This window comes from Heptranchias perlo, chromosome 13, assembly GCF_035084215.1.
Source record: "Heptranchias perlo isolate sHepPer1 chromosome 13, sHepPer1.hap1, whole genome shotgun sequence".
In the NCBI taxonomy this organism is placed as follows: domain Eukaryota; kingdom Metazoa; phylum Chordata; class Chondrichthyes; order Hexanchiformes; family Hexanchidae; genus Heptranchias; species Heptranchias perlo.
The window spans coordinates 7,273,240-7,297,398 of NC_090337.1; the positions used below are offsets into that span (position 1 = coordinate 7,273,240).

The 24,159-nt window shown below is 43.1% G+C and overlaps 1 protein-coding gene across 2 annotated transcripts; it reads right to left on the reverse strand.

The window, feature by feature from the left end:
- Nucleotides 1-439: 439 nt before the first annotated feature.
- On the reverse strand, nt 440-22,889 carry LOC137331245 (membrane-spanning 4-domains subfamily A member 4D-like). Of its 2 annotated transcripts, none has more exons than XM_067994896.1 (7): nt 22,767-22,889; nt 13,629-13,844; nt 12,127-12,252; nt 10,878-10,934; nt 6,686-6,802; nt 6,462-6,599; nt 440-4,665 (listed from the first exon to the last, which is right to left on the reverse strand). In XM_067994896.1, the coding sequence occupies exons 2-7, from the start codon at nt 13,827-13,829 to the stop codon at nt 4,552-4,554; spliced, it is 753 nt and encodes a 250-aa protein (XP_067850997.1). In that variant the 5' UTR covers nt 13,830-13,844; nt 22,767-22,889; the 3' UTR covers nt 440-4,551. The 2 variants fall into 2 exon arrangements, with proteins under 2 accessions (XP_067850997.1, XP_067850998.1); XM_067994897.1 differs by having other exon boundaries at nt 22,753-22,889.
- Between the last annotated feature and the right edge of the window lie 1,270 nt (nt 22,890-24,159).

Here is a 24,159-nt window from a genome sequence, read left to right on the forward strand (position 1 = left end):
GTGATCTTTAGTGTTTACCTGAATCACCAGAACAGGTAGACATGATTCAGGATCTTATCTAAAGGATAGCTTCTCGAACAATGCAGCAGTCTCTCAGTATGGCACTAGCATGTTAGATTGCAGATAATTCCCAGATTGCATGTGTAGAGAATAGAAGGGATCAGAAATGTTGAACGGATTTCATGTTCTGGATATTGCTTAAGGTGTTGTGGCGAATAAGGCTGAAATGAGTAAACAAACAGTGCAAAGAATAAAGGAGAGAGCACAGATGTAAGAAAGGAAACTGTTTCAATCTGTGGACAGTCCATTCAGTGTGGAGGTAAGGCTAACAGTACAGATTTACGTTCACTTATACTCAAATCTAATCGATCATCTCTCACCAGTTGCTGAATGTCTGTTGTTTCATTCAGTACTTTCAAGGTACAAGAAATAAATGTCATAGGTTTGTGTAGATTTATTATACAGCATAGCAATACAGCTACATCAGATAAACCCGACCAACTAATACATAGAAGTAATCATTTGAAGCGGAGTCTCAGCATTTGGCTCCATTTTACATTTCAAGTTGATTGAAAAATAGCATTAATTTCAAAACCATTTCTTTCCCATTTTCTATTTCTGAATATTTTGTCCTAAAAGGACCAGTTCGTGAGAACAGAGCAAGTGACATGAATTAGGGAGCTAGTGACTCTCAACACAAGCAATCTAACGGCCAAATCCATTGAAAAACTGCAGAGTGAAATAACTTGGGGGATAAAACTATTCCAGCAACAATGTTTGTATTGATTTAAAGCATTCTATACAAACCTCCCTGTACAATTTGTTAGTGTTTATGAAATCTATCGGTGCTCTATTTATTAACATTTTCAGTTGATTTTATTCAGTTTACTATTTGTTTAAGTGTTCGTGTAATATTCCTCTTGGGAACTATTTGTTCACACATTCATATGATATTCCTCTGCATGCTATTTGTTAGCATTTTTGGTCCCTATTTGTTACCTGGGTGCTGTTGGATTTTATAGTGTGTTTAGGTGATACTCTGCTATTTGTTAGTGTTTGGGTGACATACTGTGCTATCGGTTGGTATGTTTGGCTGTCACTGTGTGCTATGGTTTGTGACGCTTGACTGAAATTCATCTGTTACCACATGTGAGTAAAGCTTTTTGTGTTATTTCCAATACATATGGGTGAACTTTGACTGTTATTTCTTACTTTTTTGGGTATTATTTCTGCATGCTAGTTGTTAACACACTGGCTTGTAATTTCTCTGTGCTAAAATGTTCAGCTGACATCCCTCTTGATGCTATTTCTTAACACTTTTGAGTGGAATTGCTTGGTACACAATTTTCAACTGACCGCCCTGCTAATGGAAATGAAAACTGGCAGTTTCTGTAACAGGCGATCTATCTGCAAGGCCAGTTTTATGCCCAGGCGGTAAATCTACCCTTGTATTTGTCAACATGCTTGGCTGACATTGTTATTTTAAATTGTGATATGGTCAATTAAATTTAAATAAATTAACAATGTTTCTAAGATGCAGAACTGTTACCTGAACATCTTGAAAATTGGGGTAGATCTTGAATTTGTGCGATAGTGGCGAAAGCAAGTCTGCAGCCCGTTTTACATCTCTCCTGATTTTTATTTCCATTGACTTGTAATCAGGAGAGATGTAAAACGGGCTGCCCACTCGCTATGAACGAGTTGTACACTATCACACACATCAAGCTCTGCTCATTAGAGTTAGTGCACCAGACATGGAGGATTGCTTGACTAGAAGACACGAGACACCCAAGCATGGATACCAATAATGCATGGACCATGGCTCCGAATTCAACATTCTACCATAGCATGTTGTGAAATACAATTGAATAAATCTAGTAACGAGTGGGCTGTCACCAGAAATAAATCGCTAAATGGCTTCTGCACGGTTACAACGCAACTGGTTCGCTAATTTCTTACGGAGTGGGGAGCCTGCCACCCCAACATGGGACTCTGGTCCACTGTAGGTGGATGACTCAATGCCCTCCGAAGCAGCCTAGCAAGCCACTGCATTGTAAGCTGAATAGAAAGCCCACTGCCACCATCTCAAGGCAACTAGAGTTGGGGCAATAGATGTGGCCTTGGGAGCATCGCCAGCAGCCCAAGAACAAATAAAAACAGAAAAGGTCAGAGCACCTGAATCTTTACAACAATGTGCATTTATATAGCACCTTTAATGTAGTAAAAAGGTCCCAAGGTGCTTCATAGGAGTGATTACCAAACAAAATTTGACACCGAGCCAAATAAGGGAGATATTAGGACAGCTGACCAGAGAGTTAGGTTTTAGGGAGTGCTTTAAAGGAGAGCGATGTACAGAGGTGGAGAGGTTTAGGGAGGGAATTATAGAACTTGGGGCCTAGGCAGCTGATGGGATGTGGGCGTCGCTGGCATTTATTGCCCATCTCCAATTGCCCTCGAGAAGGTGGTGGTGAGCCGCCTTCTTGAACCGCTGCAGTCCGTGTGGTGAAGGTTCTCCCACAGTGCTGTGAGGTAGGGAGTTCCAGGATTTTGACCCAGCGACGATGAAAGAACGGCGATATATTTCCAAGTCGGGATGGCGTGTGACTTGGAGGGGAACGTGTAGGTGGTGTTGTTCCCATGTGCCTGCTGCCCTTGTCCTTCTAGGTGGACAAGGTCACTGGTTTGGGAGGTGCTGTTGAAGAAGCCTTGGCGAGTTGCTGCAGTGCATCCTGTGGATGGTACACACTGCAGCCACGGTGCACCAGTGGTGAAGGGAGTGAATGTTTAGGGTACCAATCACTGGCTGCTTTGTCCTGGATGGTGTCAAGCTTCAAGTGTTGTTGGAGCTGCACTCACCCAGGCAAGTGGAGAGTTTTCCATCACACTCCTCACTTGTGCCTTGTAGATGGTGGAAAGGCTTTGGGGAGTCAGGAATTGAGTTACTCGCCGCAGAATGCCCAGCCGCTGACCTGCTCTTGTAGCCACAGTATTTGTGTGGCTGGTCTAGTTAAGTTTCTGGTCAATGGTGACCCCCAGGATGTTGATTGTGGGGGATTCGCCAATGGTAATGTCATCGAATGTCAAGGGGAAGTGGTTAGACTTGATGGAAATGGTCATTGCCTGGCACGTGTTACTTACCAATTATGAGCCCAAGCCTGGATGTTGTCCAGGTCTTGCTGCATGCGGGCACGGACTGCTTCATTATCTGAAGGGTTGCGAATGGAACTGAACACTGTGCAATCATCAGCGAACATCCCCATTTCTGACCTTATGATGGAGGGAAGGTCATTGATGAAGCAGCTGAAGTTGGTTGGGCCTAGGACACTGCCTTGAGGAACTCCTGCTGCAATGTCCTGGGGCTGACATGATTGTCTTCCAACAACTACTACCATCTTCCTTTGTGCTAGGTATGACTCCAGCCACTGGAGTTTTCCCCGATTCCCATTGATTTCAATTTTACTAGGGCTGCTTGGTACCACACTCAGTCAAATGCTGCCTTGATGTCAAAGGCAATCACTCACCTCACCTCTGGAATTCAGCTCTTCTATCCATGTTTGGACCAAGGCTGTAATGAGGTCTGGAGCAGAGTGGTCCTGACAGAACCCAAACTGAGCATGGGAGAGCAGATTATTGGTGAGTAAGTGCTGCTTGATAGCACTGTTGATGACACCTTCCATCACTTTGCTGATGATTGATTAGACTGATGGGGTGGTAATTGGCTGGATTGGATTTGTCCTGCTTTTTGTGGACAGGACATACCTGGGCAATTTTCCACATTATCTGGTAGATGCCAGTGTTGTAGCTGTACTGGAGCAGCTTTGCTAGAGGCACGGGTTGTTCTGGAGCACAAGTCTTCAGCACTACAGCCAGGATGTTGTTGGGGCCCATAGTCTTTGCTGTATCCAGTGCACTCGGCTGTTTCTTGATATCACGTGGAGTGAATCGAATTGGCAATTAAAATCAGGGAGTCACAAGAGGCAAGAATTGGAAGAGTGCAGAGCTCGGAGGGTTGCAGGGCTGGAGAAGTTTACAGATATAGGGAGGGGCGAGGGATTTGTAAATAAGGATGAAAATTTTAAAAAGTGCATTTCCCAACCAGGAGCCAATATAAGTCAGTGAGCACATGGACTTGGTGCGAATTAGGATACGGGCAGCAGAGTTTTAGATGAGCTCATTTATGAGGGTGGAAGGTGGGAGGCCAGCCAAGAGAGCATTGGAATAGTCAAGTCTCGAGGTAACAAAGGCATGGATGTGGGCTTCAGCAGCAGATGAGCTGAGGCAGGGGTGGAGGCGCGCGATGTTATGGAGGTGGAAGTAGGCGGTCTTGGAGATGGAGCGGCTCATCTCAGAGTCAAATAGGATGCCAAGGTTGCAAACGGTCTGGTTGAGCCTCAGACAGTGACCAGGGTGAGGGATGGAGTTGGTGGCAAGGGAACGGAGTTTGTGGTGGGGAGCAAAGACAATGGCTAATGTATACTGGTAATATTGGGCCAGGTTCTGAAAGACAAATGCCATCAACTTGTACTAAGTAGAATTTTGACAAACCCTATTCTATTCAGCATACACATTTGCCACTGATGTCATGTTGTAAGGGGGAGGGGCACCATTCAACTGAACAGAGGGATTCAGTTGTGCAGATGGGTTGTTGTACACCACAATGATCGGCTGGAAAACAAAGCAAATACAGGAATATTTAGCATGTTAAATTTCAGTGCAGAAGGGGGCCATTCAGCCCATTTGGAGAGCCGGCACACCACAAACAGCTGGACCCATTCCCTTTTCCCTATTTGGACAATCACATGTGTGCTGGCTCTCTGCTGACCTATCAACATTTATCCATCAACTAACATCACTTTAAAAAAAAATCTGGTGATTATCACATTGTTGTTTGTGGGTTCTTGCTGTGCACAAATTGGCTGCTGCGTTTCCTACATTACAACACTTCAAAAATACTTAATCAGCTATAAAGTGCTTTGGGCGGTCCTGAGGTTGTGAAAGGCACTATATAAACGCAAGTCTTCCATTCATTCTTTAGTTCCATTCTCCTGGCTTTTTCCCCTCAAATATATATCCACTTTCCATTTAAAGTCTATCGTGGACTCTGCTTCCACCATTGATTTTATGGCTTAATAACCCTTTGGATAAAATAACATCTCTGACCTCTCCTCATTCCTTTGGTGGGTGATCTTAAATTTTTGCACTTTATTTAGGGTGTCACTGAGCAGTGGAAATAATTTTCCCCAATTGTAGCTTATCAAACCCCACATCATTTTGAACGCTGCTTTCAAAGCTCCCCTTAAAACAACTCTAATATGTGACACTAATTAAAAAGCTCTTGGGATCAAAGATGCATATAGTCCAGGAGAAGTTAATGAAAACTTTAACTGTACAGCACACAGCAAGACACAAACACAAAGGCAGAAACACCAAAATACACATAACTCATTGAATAGCAAACAGGAGTGGAGAGGTCAGAAAAAAGTGTGTTTGCACAGGAATTGTGCTGACAACCATTGTTGAACTGTCCATATTTTTTTTTAAATTAAAGGAAATTACAAAGAAGAAATAACTTGCAATTATATAGCGACCTCAGGACGTCCCAAAACACTACAGCCAATGAAGTACTTTTGAGGTGTAGTCACTGTTATAACATAGGAAACATAGCAGCCAATTTGCACACAGCAAGGTCCCACAAACAATATGTCAATAACCAGGCAATCTACTTTTAGATATTTTTTGAGGGATAAATATTGTCGAGGGAGAACACCCGTGCTTTTCTTCGAAAAAGTACCATGGGATTTTTTAATATCCGCCTGAGATCACAGACAGGGCCTCAGTTTACATCTCATCCAAAAGACAGCACCTCTGGCAGTACAGTACTCACTCAGTACTGCACTGGGAGTATCAGCCCAGATTTTATGTTCAAGCCTCTGGAGTGGGGCTTGAACCCATAACCTTCTAACTCAGAGGCAAGAATACCAGCAGCTGAGCCACTAACACCTGATTAGACAGGTATATCTAACAGTATTAGGAGTGTGTGGGATTAATCTAGAAAGAAGAAAACAAACATGAGGAGAAAAAAAAAGATTTGATAGGCCAAGTCCCCGTTTCTGTGGGGTAACATTCAATGATTCCAACCTTGGTTGGTATAACCTTGCTGTAGCCCAGAGCACTTCATTGGCTTAACTCTTATCTTGCCGAAATACTGGCCAGGGGATGGACAATGGGAGTCAATAAAAATGGTGGGAAGTCGATTTTAACTGTTCCTAACTATTGGCCACCTGACTTGCTTTTCCACTGACTTCAGTCAGGTGGGGTGTAAAACAGGTGATTGACCTGCTGAGTCCCAACAGCTAAAATAAACCCATACATGCTTTTCTAAAATGGGAAAGGGAGAAATTATAAATGTGCACATATACAGTACTGGTAAGAGTCTTGGATCAATTCATTATTTAGCTTACCACTGGTGTTTTGTTGCAACAACTTGCAGCTTTGCAGTTAAAGGATGAAATTGCAATGGATATTGCAGTGTTAAGCAGTGACAGCACTAGAAGTATGGCCAAACATACAATTGTGCCAACTGAACCAACCTGTACAGTCTAAAACACAAATAAATTAATTTGGCAACAAGCATTTAAAAATATTGCCTAATTATGGCTCAGCATCAACATAACTTGGCACTCACCTCATATTGTCCACAGTCATAACAATATGGTGCAATGGCAATGTTTATAGAATACATTATTATAGCTGGTAAGCAGAAAATGGCACTGATGATGTTCATTGACAAACAACCATTGATCTGGGGGGGGAAAAAAAAACATTGCAGAACAAGAAAACATGGAAGGAGGAAAAGGCCATTTGGCCCATCAAGTCCACTCCTACTCTAGCCTATATGCAATTTACCCCTCATTGAATCTACCCGAAACCATTCAATGCCGAGGGAATGCTCTTCATACATACCCGTCCCCAACGGCAGTCAAATAATATTCCACTGTATTCATTCATCCTAATATCGATGCTTCTAATCTAATGTGTTCCTTCTCCCTCAGCAATACAGGTAACAGTTGGGTCTATTTTTCTTTGGTACTGTATAGGTTAATATGTTCCCATAAGATTGTATTCTGCACAAATTTAATGCAGCATTAACTTACTTATTTTATGATGTACATTTAACATTTGCTGGTTTATCAGATAAGTTGTACACAAACACATTAACCAAAATGCTACTGGAGGTAATTAAATACTTAATCTAAAAGTGCCCCAAGACATAACAAAAGTTAAGATGCAGAAAGGCAACTGGGACCATACAAATTCATTCATCCAGTGAATTGACGCTCCCAAGGTGATACTCAATTGTATTTTGAATAACATTTGTCATGTGAAGGTAGATTTCTACAATCATGACAGAGGGTAAACATACTAGTGCTCATTTTCCCCTTGTGAGCTACCTCGGTGTATATTACTGTCCTCGAGAAGCAGCAACGAAGATGATTCCAATATCAGGCATTTAAGATGTAAGGAAAGGTTAAGGTGTTCCAACTGCCATGTTTATAATACATTGTTACAGCTGGAAAGGAGAAAATGACACTGATGGTTTTGGTTGCCAGAGAACTACTGATCTGGAAATATACAAACACAAGAACATGAGGAAACATGGAAAGTGAAAAGGATCATTCGACCCATCAATCCCACTCCTTTTAAAAAAAAATGCATATGGTCTGGAGAAGAACAGCTGTTCAGGTGACCTAATTGAAGTTTTGAAGATGACGAAAGGAACTGACAAAGCTGATGAGGGCAAATAATCAAGGTGGCAACATAAAAAAAATTCAAGAGGTAATCAGATGAATTTCTGGAGAGAGAAATGATTAAGGTAAAGAGGCGAGAAATTGGCATCGATATATCGAAAAAGGCCGGATTTATGGGACGTATCGACTTCTTCCTTTTTCCACAAGTTTTTAATGCAGTCATGTATTTAATGAGCCCGTGTAGAACTGATGGTAATTTTGACTGGATTGGTTTAGAACTGCAACACTGATTATTCCAATGAAAAACTTTGTGCCTACACATTGCAAGGAAAGTACAGTAACCACTTTTCTGATGTCACTACAAAGACAACGATGTTATTTTCAGATTAAGATCCTGGTGATTTCAGAGACTGGGTCAAAATCCTGGAACCTCCTAACAGCACTGTGGGAGTAGCTTCACCACATGGACTGCAGCGGTTCAAGAAGGTTGCTCACCACCACCTTCTCAAGGGGCAACTAGGGATGGGCAATAAATCCTGGCTTTGCCAGGAACACCCACATTCCATGAATGAATTTTTAAAGAATGTCCCTAACAGTTAAATTATTTTAAGCTGGTTCCCCAGCACTCGATGGCTTGAACTGCTATGATGCATTCGAGTAATTCCAGTTTTATGTTCCAATGCTATTCATAACAGACTCGAATTATCAACAAACCTCAATTCTTTTCTTTGCAGTAGCGACCTATGATTGGATAGGCAGGTATCAAGTGCCTTATCCAAGGGGTGACTGTTCTTATGCAAGTGAAGGTGGTGGGTGCTGGGAGTCTACACTGACCTCTTCCACTATTCACAAGCATACACACTTTCCAGAAGTGATAACTGCACAGTAATCAGGAACGAGAATACTAACATGATTCTTTAATCCCTGCCCGATTAAGATACAGGGCTACATTTTCATCTTACCGCCTGGGCGTAAAACCAGTGTTGTGGATTGGCCGCCCAATGTAGAAACCGCCCAATGCCCATTTCTAATCACCCGTTGGGGGGGGGGGGGGGGGGGGGGTGGGGGGGGGCGGGGGGGGCGGGGGGGGGGCAGTGGCAGTTGAAAAATATAGCCTCGCCGAGTCCAATTGCAGTGTGTGAACTTGGAGATTCAATCTGGGGCCATCTTGGCTTTTATGACTCAATCCCATGTTAGGTGATGCAGTTATTCACCAGTGCTCATTCATAGATTAAAAATGGATTTCATCCTGTAATACCTTATTGTAGGATAGTTTACCATGACAGGCTAAATGGCTTAGCATAATGCATGATGGGATAGTTAGCATATAACGTGAAGGAAGAGGATTGCGTGCAGAATTGTATGGGGCAATAAAATTAAGGAGGTTGAGACAACACAGAACAAGGACAGTTAGTGTAAAATGTAGCACAGATAATGAGTGCAGAATGATTCAGTATAGATAAGCAATGGGGCTCCTTATTTCAGCTTTAGGCCAAAACCAATCATGTAACATCAGGATGACTGACAGTTGCAGATAAAGAAACTGTAGAAGTAGATGTGTTTCAAGAAAAGGTAGAAACATGCTATGAAACCCTTGACTAAGAATTCTGAGTTAGTAACAACTTTGACTAATTGATCTTCTAGCCCCCGATGAGTCTCCTACAGCCGAGTGTGTAGACAAAGCATTTGCTTGTATTACTATGTGCGCTGTTTAATAAAATCTGTCAAGTTGACTCCTAGGTTTTGAAGCTTTATTCACAAAGTGTGGATCACTGCACACAACAACCATCTCATCCAAATTTGTACATGTCCTTTGGCAATTTTGGTGGTTTTCCTCTGACCAGCAAGTGCTTCAAGAGGCAGTGTAAGGGGAGCACTATTGTAAACTTTAACACATTGCTCTATGTGATGTGATAATGCTCGATATGATGCTGTAGAGAGCCTCGCAGGTAAACTGCACTATACCTATTCTGAGAGCGATGTGCGTTGATTGTGTATCCGAATTGGTGCATTTTCCATTCAACAGCACTAACATTCTTGTTGAATTTTGTGATTATCAAGGTGAGGGATATGACTGCTGAGAAATGGAAAACTTCCTATTTCAGGAGTCCAGTGGTCCCATCGAGCACTCCTAAGTTTTTAAGTCATTCATGGGATGTGGACGTCACTGACAAGGCCAGCATTTATTGCCCATCCCTAATTGTCCTCGAGAAGGTGGTGGTGAGCCACCTTCTTGAACTGCTGCAGTCCATGTGGTGAAGGTGCTCCCACAGTGCTGTTAGGAAGGGAGTTCCAGAATTTTGATCCAGCGACAATGAAGGAATGGCGATATATTTCCAAGTCAGGAAGGTGTATGACTTGGAGGGGAACATGCAGGTGGTGGTGTTCCTGTATGCCTACTGCCCTTGTCCTTGTCCGGTGCTGTCGGAGAAGCCTTGGCAAGTTGCTGCAGTGCATCTTGTAGATGGTACACACTGCAGCCACGGTGCGCCGGTGGTGGAGGGAGTGAATGTTTAAGGTGGTGGATGGGGTGTCAATCAAGCAGGCTGCTTTGTCCTTAGACTCAGCACAGGCTAGATGTAGGCTGAAGTGCTCTCTACCTACCTCAAACACTCCCAGGGCAGGTACAGCACAGGTTAGATACAGAATAATGCTCCCGCTACACTGTCTCAAACACTTTCAAGACAGGTACAACATGGGTTAGATACGGAGTACAGGTTCATCTACACTGTCCCATTGAACACTCCCATGTTAAGTAAAGCACAGCTTAGATGCACTAGCTACTCTACTAGAGAGAATTGTCTTTCATCCTCTATCTGGCTGCACGTGTACCTATATTCTAGAGGTGGACGTATATAATCTCACCTCCATCACCCAAGTGCCATGAGGGAAAGGCAACTTTCATCCACTTTGACTGGATTTGAAGCCAGGTCCTAGATGTGGAAGGATAGGATTTTCATCCACAGCACCATCTTATCCCTTCATTCTATCCTATATAGTGTTCATTTTGTCCAAACTAAAATAGAGATTTAATGTGACATAATAAACATTATGTCTTGCTGGTTTGTCCTAGAGTGATATTAATTGTAAACCAACAATGGCAAAACCATCTTTTGAGCAAGTACTTACCATAGAATGAGTTGGTGTCTTCTCAACAGCTACAGCAAGTGACCCTGCAATAATGAACTTTAAAAACACATTTTACATTAGAGAGCAAACTTAAATAGAATTTAAAAGCGATTGAAATGTGTTTGTCTTTCCAAAATTCTCCTGCCCTCAAGCTACAGACTTGTCAGGCTATGGCTCCATATACTCTCTTCCTCCCTTTGGTTTCTCACCCAGATAGCCATTGTTCCTGTTTGAACCTGGAAAGAGTGACCGGAGGCAGTCGATTGGCCTATGGTGGACATTAGAGCTGAGCTGACCTTGTACTTACTTGACTATTTTTCCAGTTGGAGTGACTGAATGATCAGAGGAAGGAATCCAGGAGGATCTTCCCTTCACTAGAGCAAGGGTACTGAGGCCAGTAATAAGCTCTCTATTACAGTCTCAGCTGTAATCAGGCAACTGACCACAGATAGGGGTTGAAATTTTGGGGGCGGGAAATTGGTTCTGGTCCAGCTTTGGGCATGTAACTAAGAAACCAGAACCAGGAGGCACAAGGCTCATCTAAATTTGGGCCTCATTTGAATACATTCAACAAGCTGCTAAGAACATAAGAAATAAGACTGGGAGTAGGCCATGCAGCCCCTCGAGCCTGCTCCACCATTCAATATGATCATGGCTGATCTTCAACCTCAACTCCACTTTCCCCACCTGATCCCCATATCCATCGATTTCCCTAGAATCCAAAAATCTATATCTCAGCCTTGAATATATTCAATGACTCAGCAGCTGCAGCCCTTTGGGGTATGGGATTCCAAAGATTCACAACCCTTTGAGTGAAAGAATTCCTCCTCATCGCAGTCTTAAATGGCCGACGCTTTATCCTGAGATTGGCGTCTGTTTTCCTCCAAGGGATTAATTTCAGATCACCAGCCTTGCCGGCAGAGGCATTCAGGTAATTCTGGGTGGGGGAGAAAATGGCGGGCTGCAGCGGCCTCATGAATCACATTTTTGGTGCCGGTCGTTTGCTACGACTGGAAAGCCCGAGAGGAACAGGCCGGTCAAAGAATCCCAATTTGACAGAGGGTTCCTAAACAGGCGTAATACCTCATTAACATATGCAAGGGATCTAAATTCTTGAGACTGACTGTTCAAACCATTTTTTGTGGAAAATGGCCAACATAGAATTGCTGCTAGATGTTCCTACCGAATGGCAGTCAGGTGTAGAAAGCCCTGCAATTTTATGTTCTTGTATTTTGTCAGTGGTACTTACGACAACTCCAGTCCAACAGGGTGTCCCTGCTATTATGGAATAGTCAGCGCCGTAAGGATTTGAGCTACTGATGATTTGTATTGTTCCAACGAGCATGGTGATGATACCGGTCACAATCTCTGTTATCTGCAAGAACCAGAAAATGGTGTCAAATTTTTTTTTTAAACTTGGAAGCAGATTTTCAACTTGCCACCCTGGTGTTTAACTGCCGCTGTGGGTCACCAGCCAGTTAGAGAAAGAGCCTGGTTTTCACTTCCATTGATTTCTACCCTGTATCCAGTTTATCCCACATATTTGCAACTTGGAAATCCTGAATTTGAAAAATTCATAGTCAGGATTTATTGTAGAAAACAAAAAAAACCCCCAACAAAACAATCATTCATAGACAGCTTCTCTCCTGTACCATTAATGTAATGATAATTTTGTGGAAGAATTTGGAATAAATGTTTGGTCCTCACTTGTGGTATCTCTTGAAAGAAAAAAGTAAAAGTAAAGGTTTGACTTATTCTGTGATACTGTGGCAGATTTTTGTCTGGATGGATTGTAGGTCAGTAACCGAACTGGCCTGATTTTTCCTTCCATTGAAGTTAATGGAAGGAAAATCTGGCAGATTCTGAAAAGGGATGTGATTCATTCCACCAAATTTTCCTGGCAATGCTTAACTCCCAGGTGGTAAAGATGAAAATATGCCCCACTGTGTATCTTATTACAGGATCATGGAATCACACAGCAACAGAAGGAGGCCATTCAGTCCATTGGGCCTGGGCCATCTCTTTGAAAGAGCTAGCCAATCAGTCCCACTCCCTCAGCTCTTTCCCTATTAGCCAATGTATTTCTTCAAGTATTTATCCAATCACCTTTTGAAAGTTACTACTGAATCTGCTTCCACCATCCTTTCAGGCACTGCAATCCAGATTACAACGAGATGTAAACATATTATGTTAGAGATGTAAAATTTGAAGGTTTACTTGGCAGATTTGTTTTTTTTCCCCCCCAATTTCATCTCCTTCTTCCAACACCCCAATTGACCCATGTAACATCTGTTCATGCATAGACCAAAACAGTAAATGCAACCAAGCTAGTCACTTATGATGGCATCCTAGCCAAGTGCAATCCTGTCCTGATGCTATCTGCACATCAGCTCATCTTGCAGCCCGGTGGGGGGGGGGGGGGGGGGGTGTGGGGGGGGGGGTGACTAAATAGCCACCTGATTTTCTCTTCATGGCATACAGTGCTGAGCCCTGTTGGAGGCTCCCTGTTACCATTCCAGCTGAGGACAACTCATCATAGAGCAGAGATTAAACCTGAGATCTTTCAGGTCTATTCAGCTGGATAATGCCCTGCTGTCTCATCAAATAACAGAGCATCCAAGCCACATCAACATGGTTTTGTATGGCTACATTACTGCTTTGTGTTGGAATTATTATTTTAATGCTTGAGTTGCCCATTTCTTTCCTGACTAAAATAAAAACAATATTCTCCACTTTGGATAATACACTTACGCCCTGGGCCTTGAGATTTCCTTTAAGCATCTCCGCTACACCAGAATTATTTTGAGGGATCCTTGTAGCCAGGTATATTTCTTGGTTCAGTTGACCATTTTCCACGTATTGTATCAATCCAGGGTTGCTGGCCACCAGCTGTGGTGGTGGGAGCTGGTTTGGTGCCAGAACAATTCCATCATTCTTTGATAAGGAAATCATGTTGATTGCTATTGTCTGAAAGACGAGAGTAAAATGAATATTTTCTGATTTGTAGACCAAGCTTCTATTATCATTGTATCATAGTAGGTACAGCACTGGAGAAGGCCATTCAGCCAATCATGCCTGTGCCAGCTCTTTGAAAGAGCTATCCAATTAGTCCCATTACCCTGCTCTTTCCCCATAGCTGTGTAATTTTTTCCTTTTAAGTATTTAACCAATTCCTTTTGTAAGTTACTATTTAATCTTCTTTCACCACCCAGTCAGGCAGTGCATTCCAGATCATTACAACTCGCTGCATAAAACAATGTTTCCTCATGTCACCTCTGGCTCTTTTGCCAATCATGTTAAATCTGTGTCCTCTGGTTACCAACCCTTCTGCCAATGGAAACAGAGTAAATAAGGAGAAACTATCAAAACCAGTCATGATTTTGACCACCTCCATCAAATCTCCCCTTAACCACTGATCTAGGGAGAACAACCCCAGCTTCTCCAGTCTCTCCACATAACTGAAGTCCCTCATCCCCAGTACCATTCTAGTAAATCTCTTCTGCACCCTCTAAGCCCTTGACATCCTTCCTAAAGTGTGGTGCCCAGAATATTCCAGCTGAGGCCCAACCAGTGTTTTAAAAAGGTTTAGCATATCTTCCTTCCTTTGAACTCTATGCCTCTATTAATAAAGCCCAGGATCCCATATGCTTTTTTTTAAAAAAAAAGCCTTCTCGACTTGGCCTGCCACCTTCAAAGATTTGTGTATGTGCACCCCCAGGTCTCTGTTCCTGCACCCTCGAAAATTGTACCACTTAATTAATTTTGCCTCTCCCCATTCTTCCTACCAAAATGTGTCACTTCACACTTCCCTGCCATTGTCTGCCCATTGCATCAGTCTGCCTAGATCCTCCAGAAGTCTGGCACTATCCTTCACTTTGTACGCTACATTCGAGTTTTGTGTCATTTGCAAACTTTGAAATGATACCCTGTAGACCCAAGTCCAGGTCATTAATATACATCAAAAAAAGATCAAAGGTCCTAATACCAACCCCTAGGAAACACCAATGTATACTTCCCTCCAGTGTCGAAAACAACCAGTCACCACTACTCTGCTTTATTTCCCTTAGCCAATTTTGTATCCACACTGCCACTGTCCCTTTAGTTCCACGGGCTTTAATTTTGTTTACAAATCTATTATGTGATACTTTATCAAATGCCTTTTGAAAGTCCATATACACAACATTGACCACACTACCCTAGAATCATAGAATTGCTACAGCACAGCAGGGCATTCAGTCCCATTGAGCTCATTCCGGCTCTTTGTAAGAGCAATCTAGTTAGTCCCATTACCCCACTCTTACCCGTAGCCCTGCAAATGTTTTCCCCCTTCAAGTATTTATCCAATTCCTTTTTGAAAGCCACAATTGATTCTGCTTCCACCATCCTTTCAGACAGCACATTCCAGGTCATAACTACTCACTGCATAAAGAAGTTTATCCTCATGTCACCTTTGGTTCTTTTGCCAATCACCTTAAATCTGTGTTCTCTGGTTCTTGACCCTTCTGCCAATGGGAACAGTTTCTCTTTATTTAATCTAAACCCTTCATGATTAGAAACACTTCTATCAAATCTCCTCTCAACCTTCTCTGCTCTAAAGAGAGCAACCCCAGCTTCTCCAGTCTATCCATATAACTGAAGTCCCTCATCCCTGGAACCATTCTAGTAAATCTTTTCTGCATCCTCTAAGACCTTCACGTCCTTCCTAAAGTGCAGTGCCCAGTGTTGGACTCCAGCTGTGGCCAAATCAGTGTTTCATGAAGGTTCTACATAACTTCTTTGCTTTTGTACTCTGCTTCTACTTATAAAGCACAGGATCCCTTATCCTTTCTTTTTAAAAAAAAAACTTCTCAACCCATCCTGCCACCTTCAAAGATTTGTGCACATATATCCCCAGGTCTGTTTCTGCACACATTTTAGAATTGTACCCTTTAGTTTATATTGCTGCTCCTTGTTCTTTCTACCAAAATGCATCACTTCACACTTCTCTGCATTACATTTCATCTACCATGTGTCCGCCCATTCCACCAGCCTGTCTATGTTCTCTTGAACTCTTACTATATTCTTCACTGTATTACACTTCCAAGTTTTGTGTCATCTGCAAATTTTGAAATTGTGCTGTGTACACCAAAGTCCAAATCATTAATATAGATTAAAAACAGCAGTGGTCCTAGTACCGACCCCTGGGGAACACCACTGTATTCCTTCCTCCATTCCGAAAAACAACTGGTCACCACTACTCTGTTTCCCGTCACTTCTCTAATTTGATATCCATGTTGCCACTGCCCCTGTCATTCCATGGGCTTTAATTTTGCTGACAAGCCTATTATGTGGCACTTTATCAAATGCCTTTTGAAAGTCCATATACACATCAACTGCAATGCCCTAATCAACACTGTTACCTCTTCAAAAAACTCAATCAACTTAAACACTATTTGCCTTTAACAAATCCATGCTGGCTTTCCTTTATTAATCCACACTTGTCCAAGTGACTATTAATTTTGTCCAGGATTATCATTTCTAAAAGCTTTCCCCACCATCAAGGTGAAACTGACTGTCCTGTTGTTGCCAGGTTTATCCTTGCATCTTTTTTTGAATAAGGGTGTAACATTTGCAATTCTCCAGTCCTCTGGCACCACCCCCATATCTAAAGGAGGATTGGAAGATTATGGCCAGCACCTCTGCAATTTCCACCCTTACTTCCTTCAGCAACCTAGGATGCATCCTATCCCATCCAGACCAGGTGACTTACCTACTTCAGCACACTTCAGAAATTCCTCCCCCTCTTTGTCCTTTACACAATCACTATCCCAGTCTATATTAGGATAGTTAAGGTATAGCCCACCTCTCCAGTATCTCCTATCAATTTTTAGTCCATCCAGTATCTCAACTACCTTCACTTTTACTGAGACTGGCAGCATCTTCTTCCTTGGTAAAGACAGATGCAAAGTACTCATTTCGTACCTCAGCTATGCCCTCTGCCTCCATGAGAGAAATCTCCTTTTTAGTCCCTAAACAGCCCCACCCCTCCTCTTACTACCCATTTATATGCCTATAGATGACTTTTGGATTTCATTTTATGCTAGCCATCAGTCTATTATCATGCTCCTCTTGTTTCCTTTCTCACTTCTCCTCTGGACTTTCTATAGTCAGCCTGGTTTTCACTTGTATTATCAACCTGACATCTGTCATATTCCCCCTTTTTCTGGAGGTTTTTTTTAAAAACTCTATCTCTTTCGACATCCAGGGAGCTCTGGCTTTGGTTGCCCTGCCTTTCCCAAACGTGGGAATGTACCTAGACTGTACCCGAACCACCTTCTCTTTCAAAGGCCACCCATCGTTTGATTACAGGTTTTGCCTGCCAATATTTGATTCCAATTTACCCAGGCCAGATCTGTTCTCAACCCAATGAAGTTGGCCCTCCTCTAATTAAGTATTTTTACTCGAGATTGCTCCTTGTCCTTTTCTATAACTAATCTAAACCTTATGATACTATGAGCACTGTTCCTAAAGTTCCCCCACTGACACTTGCTCCACTGCATTCCCCAGAACGAGATCCAGCAATGCCTCCTTCCTCATTGGGCTAGAAACATACTGATCAAGAAAGTTCTCCTGAGCACACTTCAGAAATTCCTCCCCCTCTTTGTCCTTTACACTATTACTATCCCAGTCTATATTAGGATAGTTGAAGTCCCCCATTATCACTACTCAATGGCTTTTGCACCTCTAATTACACTGCAAATTTGCTCTTGTATATCCTTCCCACTAGTTGATGGCCTGTAAAAATACACCTAGTAGTGTAATGGCATCACTATTGTTTCTTAACTCTAACCAAATAGATTCTGTCCTTGACCCCCTCAAGGATTTCCTTTTCTCCAGTACTGCAACATTCTCCTTAATCAACACTGCTACCCTACCTCCTTATTTTCCTTCCCTATCTTTCCTGAACACCTTGTATCCAGGAATATTTAGCACCCAATCCTGCCTTTAGATCCAGGTCTCCATTATCACCAATACATCATATTCCCATGTGCTATTCCTATTTGCACCTGCAGCTCACCAACCATGTTTACCACATTTCATGCATTTACACACATGCACTCTAAACCTATTTTAGTCCTACTCATATCCCACCTAACAATATACTGTTTCTTACTCTAGTGCTCTGTCTCTCGCAATCCTTTGTGCACCTCATCTCTCCTTTCTAATATGACATCTTGGTACCAATCCCCCTGCCAAATTAATTTAAACCCTCCCCCACAGCACTACTTAACCTCCCCATGAGGACACTGGTCCCAGCTCTTGAGGTGCAACCCGTCCAGCTTGACCAGATCCCTCCCATCCCAGATCTGTTCCCAATGGCCCAAGAATCTGAAGCTCTCTCTCCTGCACCATGTCTCTAACCACACATTAACCTGCCTTACCTTCCTATTTCTGTTCTCATCAGCATGTGGCACTGGGAATAATCCAGAGATTACTACCTTTGAGTTCCTGTTTTCTTTTAAAAAAACTTCCTCCCGATCTCCTGAAATTCTAGCCACAGGACCTCATCCCTTTCCTTACCTACGTCGTTGGTACCCACATGGACCATGACTTCTGGCTGTTCCTTCCCCCTGCAGAATGTTCTGCATCTCTGATGTCCTTTACCCTGGCACTAGGGAGGCAACACACCATGTGGCACTCACATCAACAGTCACAGAAACTCCTGTCTGTTCCCCTGACTATCAAATCCTCTATGACTGCTGCTTTTCTGCTCTTCATTGTGCCCCTCTGGGCAGTCCTTTGCCCTACAGTGCCATGTGCAAGACTGCACACCAAGGTGTCATCACACTCTTGCTGAATACCAGTTTGAGTGTGCCACATACTCAGAAGATTCCTTCACTGCCTGCCTCTTCCTACCCTTTCAGATGGCCACCCACTTGCTAGCCTGAACTCTGACTGTGGGGTGACCACCTCCTGGAACGTATGATCCAGGAAACCTTCAGCCTCCCTTATGCTCTGCAGTGACTCCAGCCACGCCTCAAGCTCAGAAACTCAACTTGAGTTCGAGCAACTGGAGGCATCATAGAATCATAGAGGTTTACAACTTGGAAACAGGCCCTTCGGCCCAACATGTCCATGTCGCCCAGTTTATACCACTAAGCTAGTTCCAATTGCCTGCACTTGGCCCATATCCCTCTATACCCATCTTACCCATGTAACTTTCCAAATTATTTTTAAAAGACAAAATTGTACCCACCTCTACTACTGTCTCTGGCAGCTCGTTCCAGACACTCACCACCCTTTGACTGAAAAAATTGCCCCTCTGGACCCTTTTGTATCTCTCCCCTCTCACCTTAAATCTATGCCCCCTCGTTATAGACTCCCCTACCTTTGGGAAAAGATTTTGACTATCTACCTTATCTATGCCCCTCATTATTTTATAGACTTCTATAAGATCACCCCTAAACCTCCTACTCTCCAGGGAAAAAAGTCTCAGTCGATCCAACCTCTCCCTATAAGTCAAACAATCAAGTCCCAGTAGCATCCTAGTAAATCTTTTCTGCACTCTTTCTAGTTTAATAATATCCTTTCTATAATAGGGTGACCAGAACTGTACACAGTATTCCAAGTGTGGCCTTACTAATGTCTTGCACAACTTCAACAAGACATCCCAACTCCTGTATTCAATGTTCTGACCAATGAAACCAAGCATGCTGAATGCCTTCACCACCCTATCCACCTGTGACTCCACTTTCAAGGAGCTATGAACCTGTATTCCTAGATCTCTTTGTTCTATAACTCTCCCCAACGCCCTACCATTAACGGAGTAGGTCCTGGCCTGATTCAATCTACCAAAATGCATCACCTCACATTTATCTAAATTAAACTCCATCTGCCATTCATCGGCCCACTGGCCCAATTTATCAAGATCCCGTTGCAATCCTAGATAACCTTCTTCACTGTCCACAATGCCACCAATCTTGGTGTCATCTGCAAACTTACTAACCATGCCTCCTAAATTCTCATCCAAATCATTAATATAAATGACAAATAACAGCAGACACAGCACCGATCCCTGAGGCTCACCGCTGGTCACTGGCCTCCAGTTTGAAAAACAACCCTCTACAACCACCCTCTGTCTTGTGTCGTCAATCCAATTTTGTATCCAATTGGCTACCTCACCTTGGATCCCGTGAGATTTAACCTTATTAACAACCTACCATGCGGTACCTTGTCAAAGGCTTTGCTAAAGTCCATGTAGACCACGTCCACTGCACAGCCCTCATCTATCTTCTTGGTTACCCTTTCAAAAAACTCCATCAAATTCGTGAGACATGATTTTCCTCTCACAAAACCATGCTGACTGTTCCTAATTAGTCCCTGCCTCTCCAAATGCCTGTAGATCCTGTCTCTCAGAATACCCTCGAACAACTTACCCACTACAGACGTCAGGCTCACCAGTCTGTAGTTCCCAGGCTTTTCCCTGCCGCCCTTCTTAAACAAAGGCACAACATTTGCTACCCTCCAATCTTCAGGCACCTCACTTGTAGCTGTCGATGATTCAAATATCTCTGCTAGGGGACCCGCAATTTCCTCCCTAACGTCTCATAACGTCCTGGGATACATTTCATCAGGCCCTGGAGATTTATCTACCTTGATGCGCGTTAAGACTTCCAGCACCTCCCTCTCTGTAATGTGTACACTCCTCAAGACATCACTATTTATTTCCCCAAGTTCCCTAACATCCATGCCTTTCTCAACCGTAAATACCGATGTGAAATATTCATTTAGGATCTCACCCATCTCTTGTGGCTCCGCACATAGATGACCTTGTTGATCCTTAAGAGGCCCTACTCTCTCCCTAGTTACTCTTTTGCCCTTTATGTATTTGTAGAAGCTCTTTGGATTCTCCTTTGCCTTATCTGCCAAAGCAATCTCATGTCCCCTTTTTTCCCTCCTGATTTCTCTCTTAACTCTACTCCATCAATCTCTATATTCTTCATGTCATATGCCTCCTTCTTCTTTTTGACTAGGGCCTCAATCTCCCAAGTCATCCAAGGTTCCCTACTTCTACCAGCCTTGCCCTTCACTTTATAAGGAATGTGCTTACCCTGAACCCTGGTTAACACACTTTTGAAAGCCTCCCACTTACCAGACGTCCCTTTGCCTGCCAACAGACTCCCCAATCAACTTCTGAACGTTCCTCTCTAATACCATCAAAATTGGCCTTTCCCAATTTAAAATTTTAACTTTTGGGCCAGACCTATCCTTCTCCATAGCTATCTTAAAACTAATGGAATTATGATCACTGGTCCCAAAGTGATCCCTCACTAACACTTCTGTCACCTGCCCTTCCTTATTTCCCAAGAGGAGGTCAAGTTTTGCCCCCTCTCTAGTCGGGCCATCCACATACTGAATGAGAAATTCCTCCTGAATACACTCAACAAATTTCTCTCCATCCAAGCCCCTAACGCTATGGCTGTCCCAGTCAATGTTGGGAAAGTTAAAGTCCAAGTCCCCTACTATTACCACCCTATTTTCCTTGCAGCTGTCTGTAATCTCCTTACATATTTGCTCCTCAATTTCCCGTTGACTATTTGGGGGTCTGTACTACAATCCTATCAAAGTGATCTCTCCCTTCTTATTTTTCAGTTCTACCCATATAGACTCAGTGGGCGAACCCTCGGCTATATCCCCTCTCACTACTACCGTGATGTTCTCCCTAATCAAGAACGCAACTCCCCCTCCTCTCTTACCTCCTGCTCTATCTTTCCTATAGCATCTGTACCCTGGAACATTGAGCTGCAAGTCCTGCCCCTCCCTTAGCCATGTTTCAGTAATAGCTATAACATCCCAGTCCCATGTACCCATCCATGCCCTGAGTTCATCTGCCTTGCCCATCAGACTTCTTGCATTGAAATAAATGCAGTTTAATCTAGACTTCCCTTGGTCTTTGCCCTGCTTTCTCAGACCATCTGTCCGGTCATGTTTTGTACACTCTCCCTTACTGCCTATTGTTTCTGTCACCACTTTACTGCCCACTGACTTCCTGCATCGGTTCCCAACCCCTGCCACATTAGTTTAAACCCTCCCCAACAGCACTAGCAAACACTCCCCCTAGGACATTGGTTCCAGTCCTGCCCAGATGCAGACTGTCCAATTTGTACTGGTCCCACCTCCCCCAGAACCGGTTCCAATGGCCCAGGAATTTGAATCCCTCCCTCTTGCACCATCTCTCAAGCCACATATTCATCCCAGCTATCCTGTCATTCCTACTCTGACTAGCTTGTGGCACTGGTAGCAATCCTGAGATTACTACCTTTGAGGTCCTAGTTTTAGTTTAACTCCTAACGCTCTAAACTCAGCTTGTAGGACCTCATCCCGTTTTTTACCTATATCGTTGGTACCTACATGCACCACGACAACTGGCTGTTCACCCTCCCCCTCCAGAATGTCCTGCAGCCGCTCCAAGACATCCCTGACCCTTGCACCAGGGAGGCAACATACCATCCTGGAGTCTCGGTTGCATCCGCAGAAACGCCTGTCTATTCCCCTTACAATCGAGTCCCCTATCACTATAGCTCTGCCACTCTTTTTCCTGCCCTCCTGTGCAGCAGAGCCAGCCACAGTGCCATGAACCTGGCCGCTGTCACCTTCCCCTGGTGAGCCATCTCCCCCAACAGTATCCAAAACTGTATACCTGTTTTGGAGGGAGATGACCGCAGGGGACCCCTGCACTGCCTTCTTACTCTTCCTTACAGAAACATGAAGCATCCTGAAGTTCCCACATGGCACAGGAATTGCAGGCAATGGGTCTCAGCTGCCTGTACATTATATTTAGAATTTTTTTCCCCCCCCGAACTCCCTTTAATACTTTATTATTAAATTTACTTACTCCAATTAACCTACCCTTTTATTCCAGGTCTCAGAGCTCCTATTCTCTGTTCACTGTCCTCCTCTCCTCTCCTCTCCTCTCCTCTCCTCTCCTCTCCTCTCCTCTCCTCTCCTCTCCTCTCCTCTCCTCTCCTCTCAAAGTTCTCACTCAGTTCAGAATGCACTTTGTGCTTCAGCAGATAACCTTCTGCTTTATATCCTTTTGAGAACAGCTGTTACAACTGCTTAATCAGTTTCCAGCTAACAGAAATCACCCGCTACTCAGGCAATCACTTTCAGCTGTTTGATTGTTAATTGTTAACTGCCACTGACTTAGTTTCTGTTAGATCGTTAATTGTTAACTGCCACTGACTTGCAGTTTCTGTTAACTGTTACCTAACTTGCAGTTTCTTTTGAAGTTCTGTTAAATTTTAATTTCAATTTACACACTGCTTTAACAGAATCCCCCTCTCACCAAATTCTTAAGTTCTTACTCCGTTCACAATCTACTCTGTTCACAATGCACTGTGCTTCAACCCTCTCTGCTCAAATTAGTCAAAAATGATTTTCCTTTAACAAATCCATGCTGGCTTTCATTTATTATCCCATACTTTTCCAAGTGCCAATTAATTTTGTCCCAGATTATTGTTTCTAGAAGTTTCCCCACCACCGACGTTAGACTGACTGGCCTGTAATTGTCAGGTTTATACCCATCTCCCTTTTTGAACAGGGGTGTAACATTGGCAATCCTCCAGCACCAACCCGATACCCAAGGAGGATTGGAAGATTGTGGCCAGAGCCTCCATAACTTCCACCTTTCCCTCAGTAACCTAGGATGCATCCCATCTGAACCAGGTAAATTCTACCTTGAGTACTGCCAATATTTTAAGTACCTCTTCTTTATCTATTTTTATCCTATCCAATATCACTACTACCTCCTCCTTTACTGCTACAATGGCAGCATCATATTCTCTAGTGAAGACAGATGTGAAGTATTCATTTAGTACCTCAGTTATACCCTCTGCCTCCATGAGATCATATTTTTTATCCGTGGGAATGTGTCTATTCTGTACCCAAACTAACTCCTCCTTGAAGGCCTCCCATTGTTCAATTACTGTTTTGCCTCCCAATTTTTGATTTCAATCCACTTGGGCACGATACCTTTTTAACTCACTGAAATTAGCCCTCCTCCAATTAAGTATTTTCATATTTGATTGCTACTTGTTCATGTGACATTGCTAACTGTAACCCATTCGTATGCATCTTTCAAAAGAAGGAGTATCTGAAGTCCCATAGTTAACTAAATGTCATACTGTTAAATCCAAGTAGCAGTAGAGAAAAGGAATGTAACTAACAGAAGGGTATAAACAGAATCTATATGGATTGAAATAAAAGACAAGAAGGGATTGTTTATGCTAATAGAGGTATA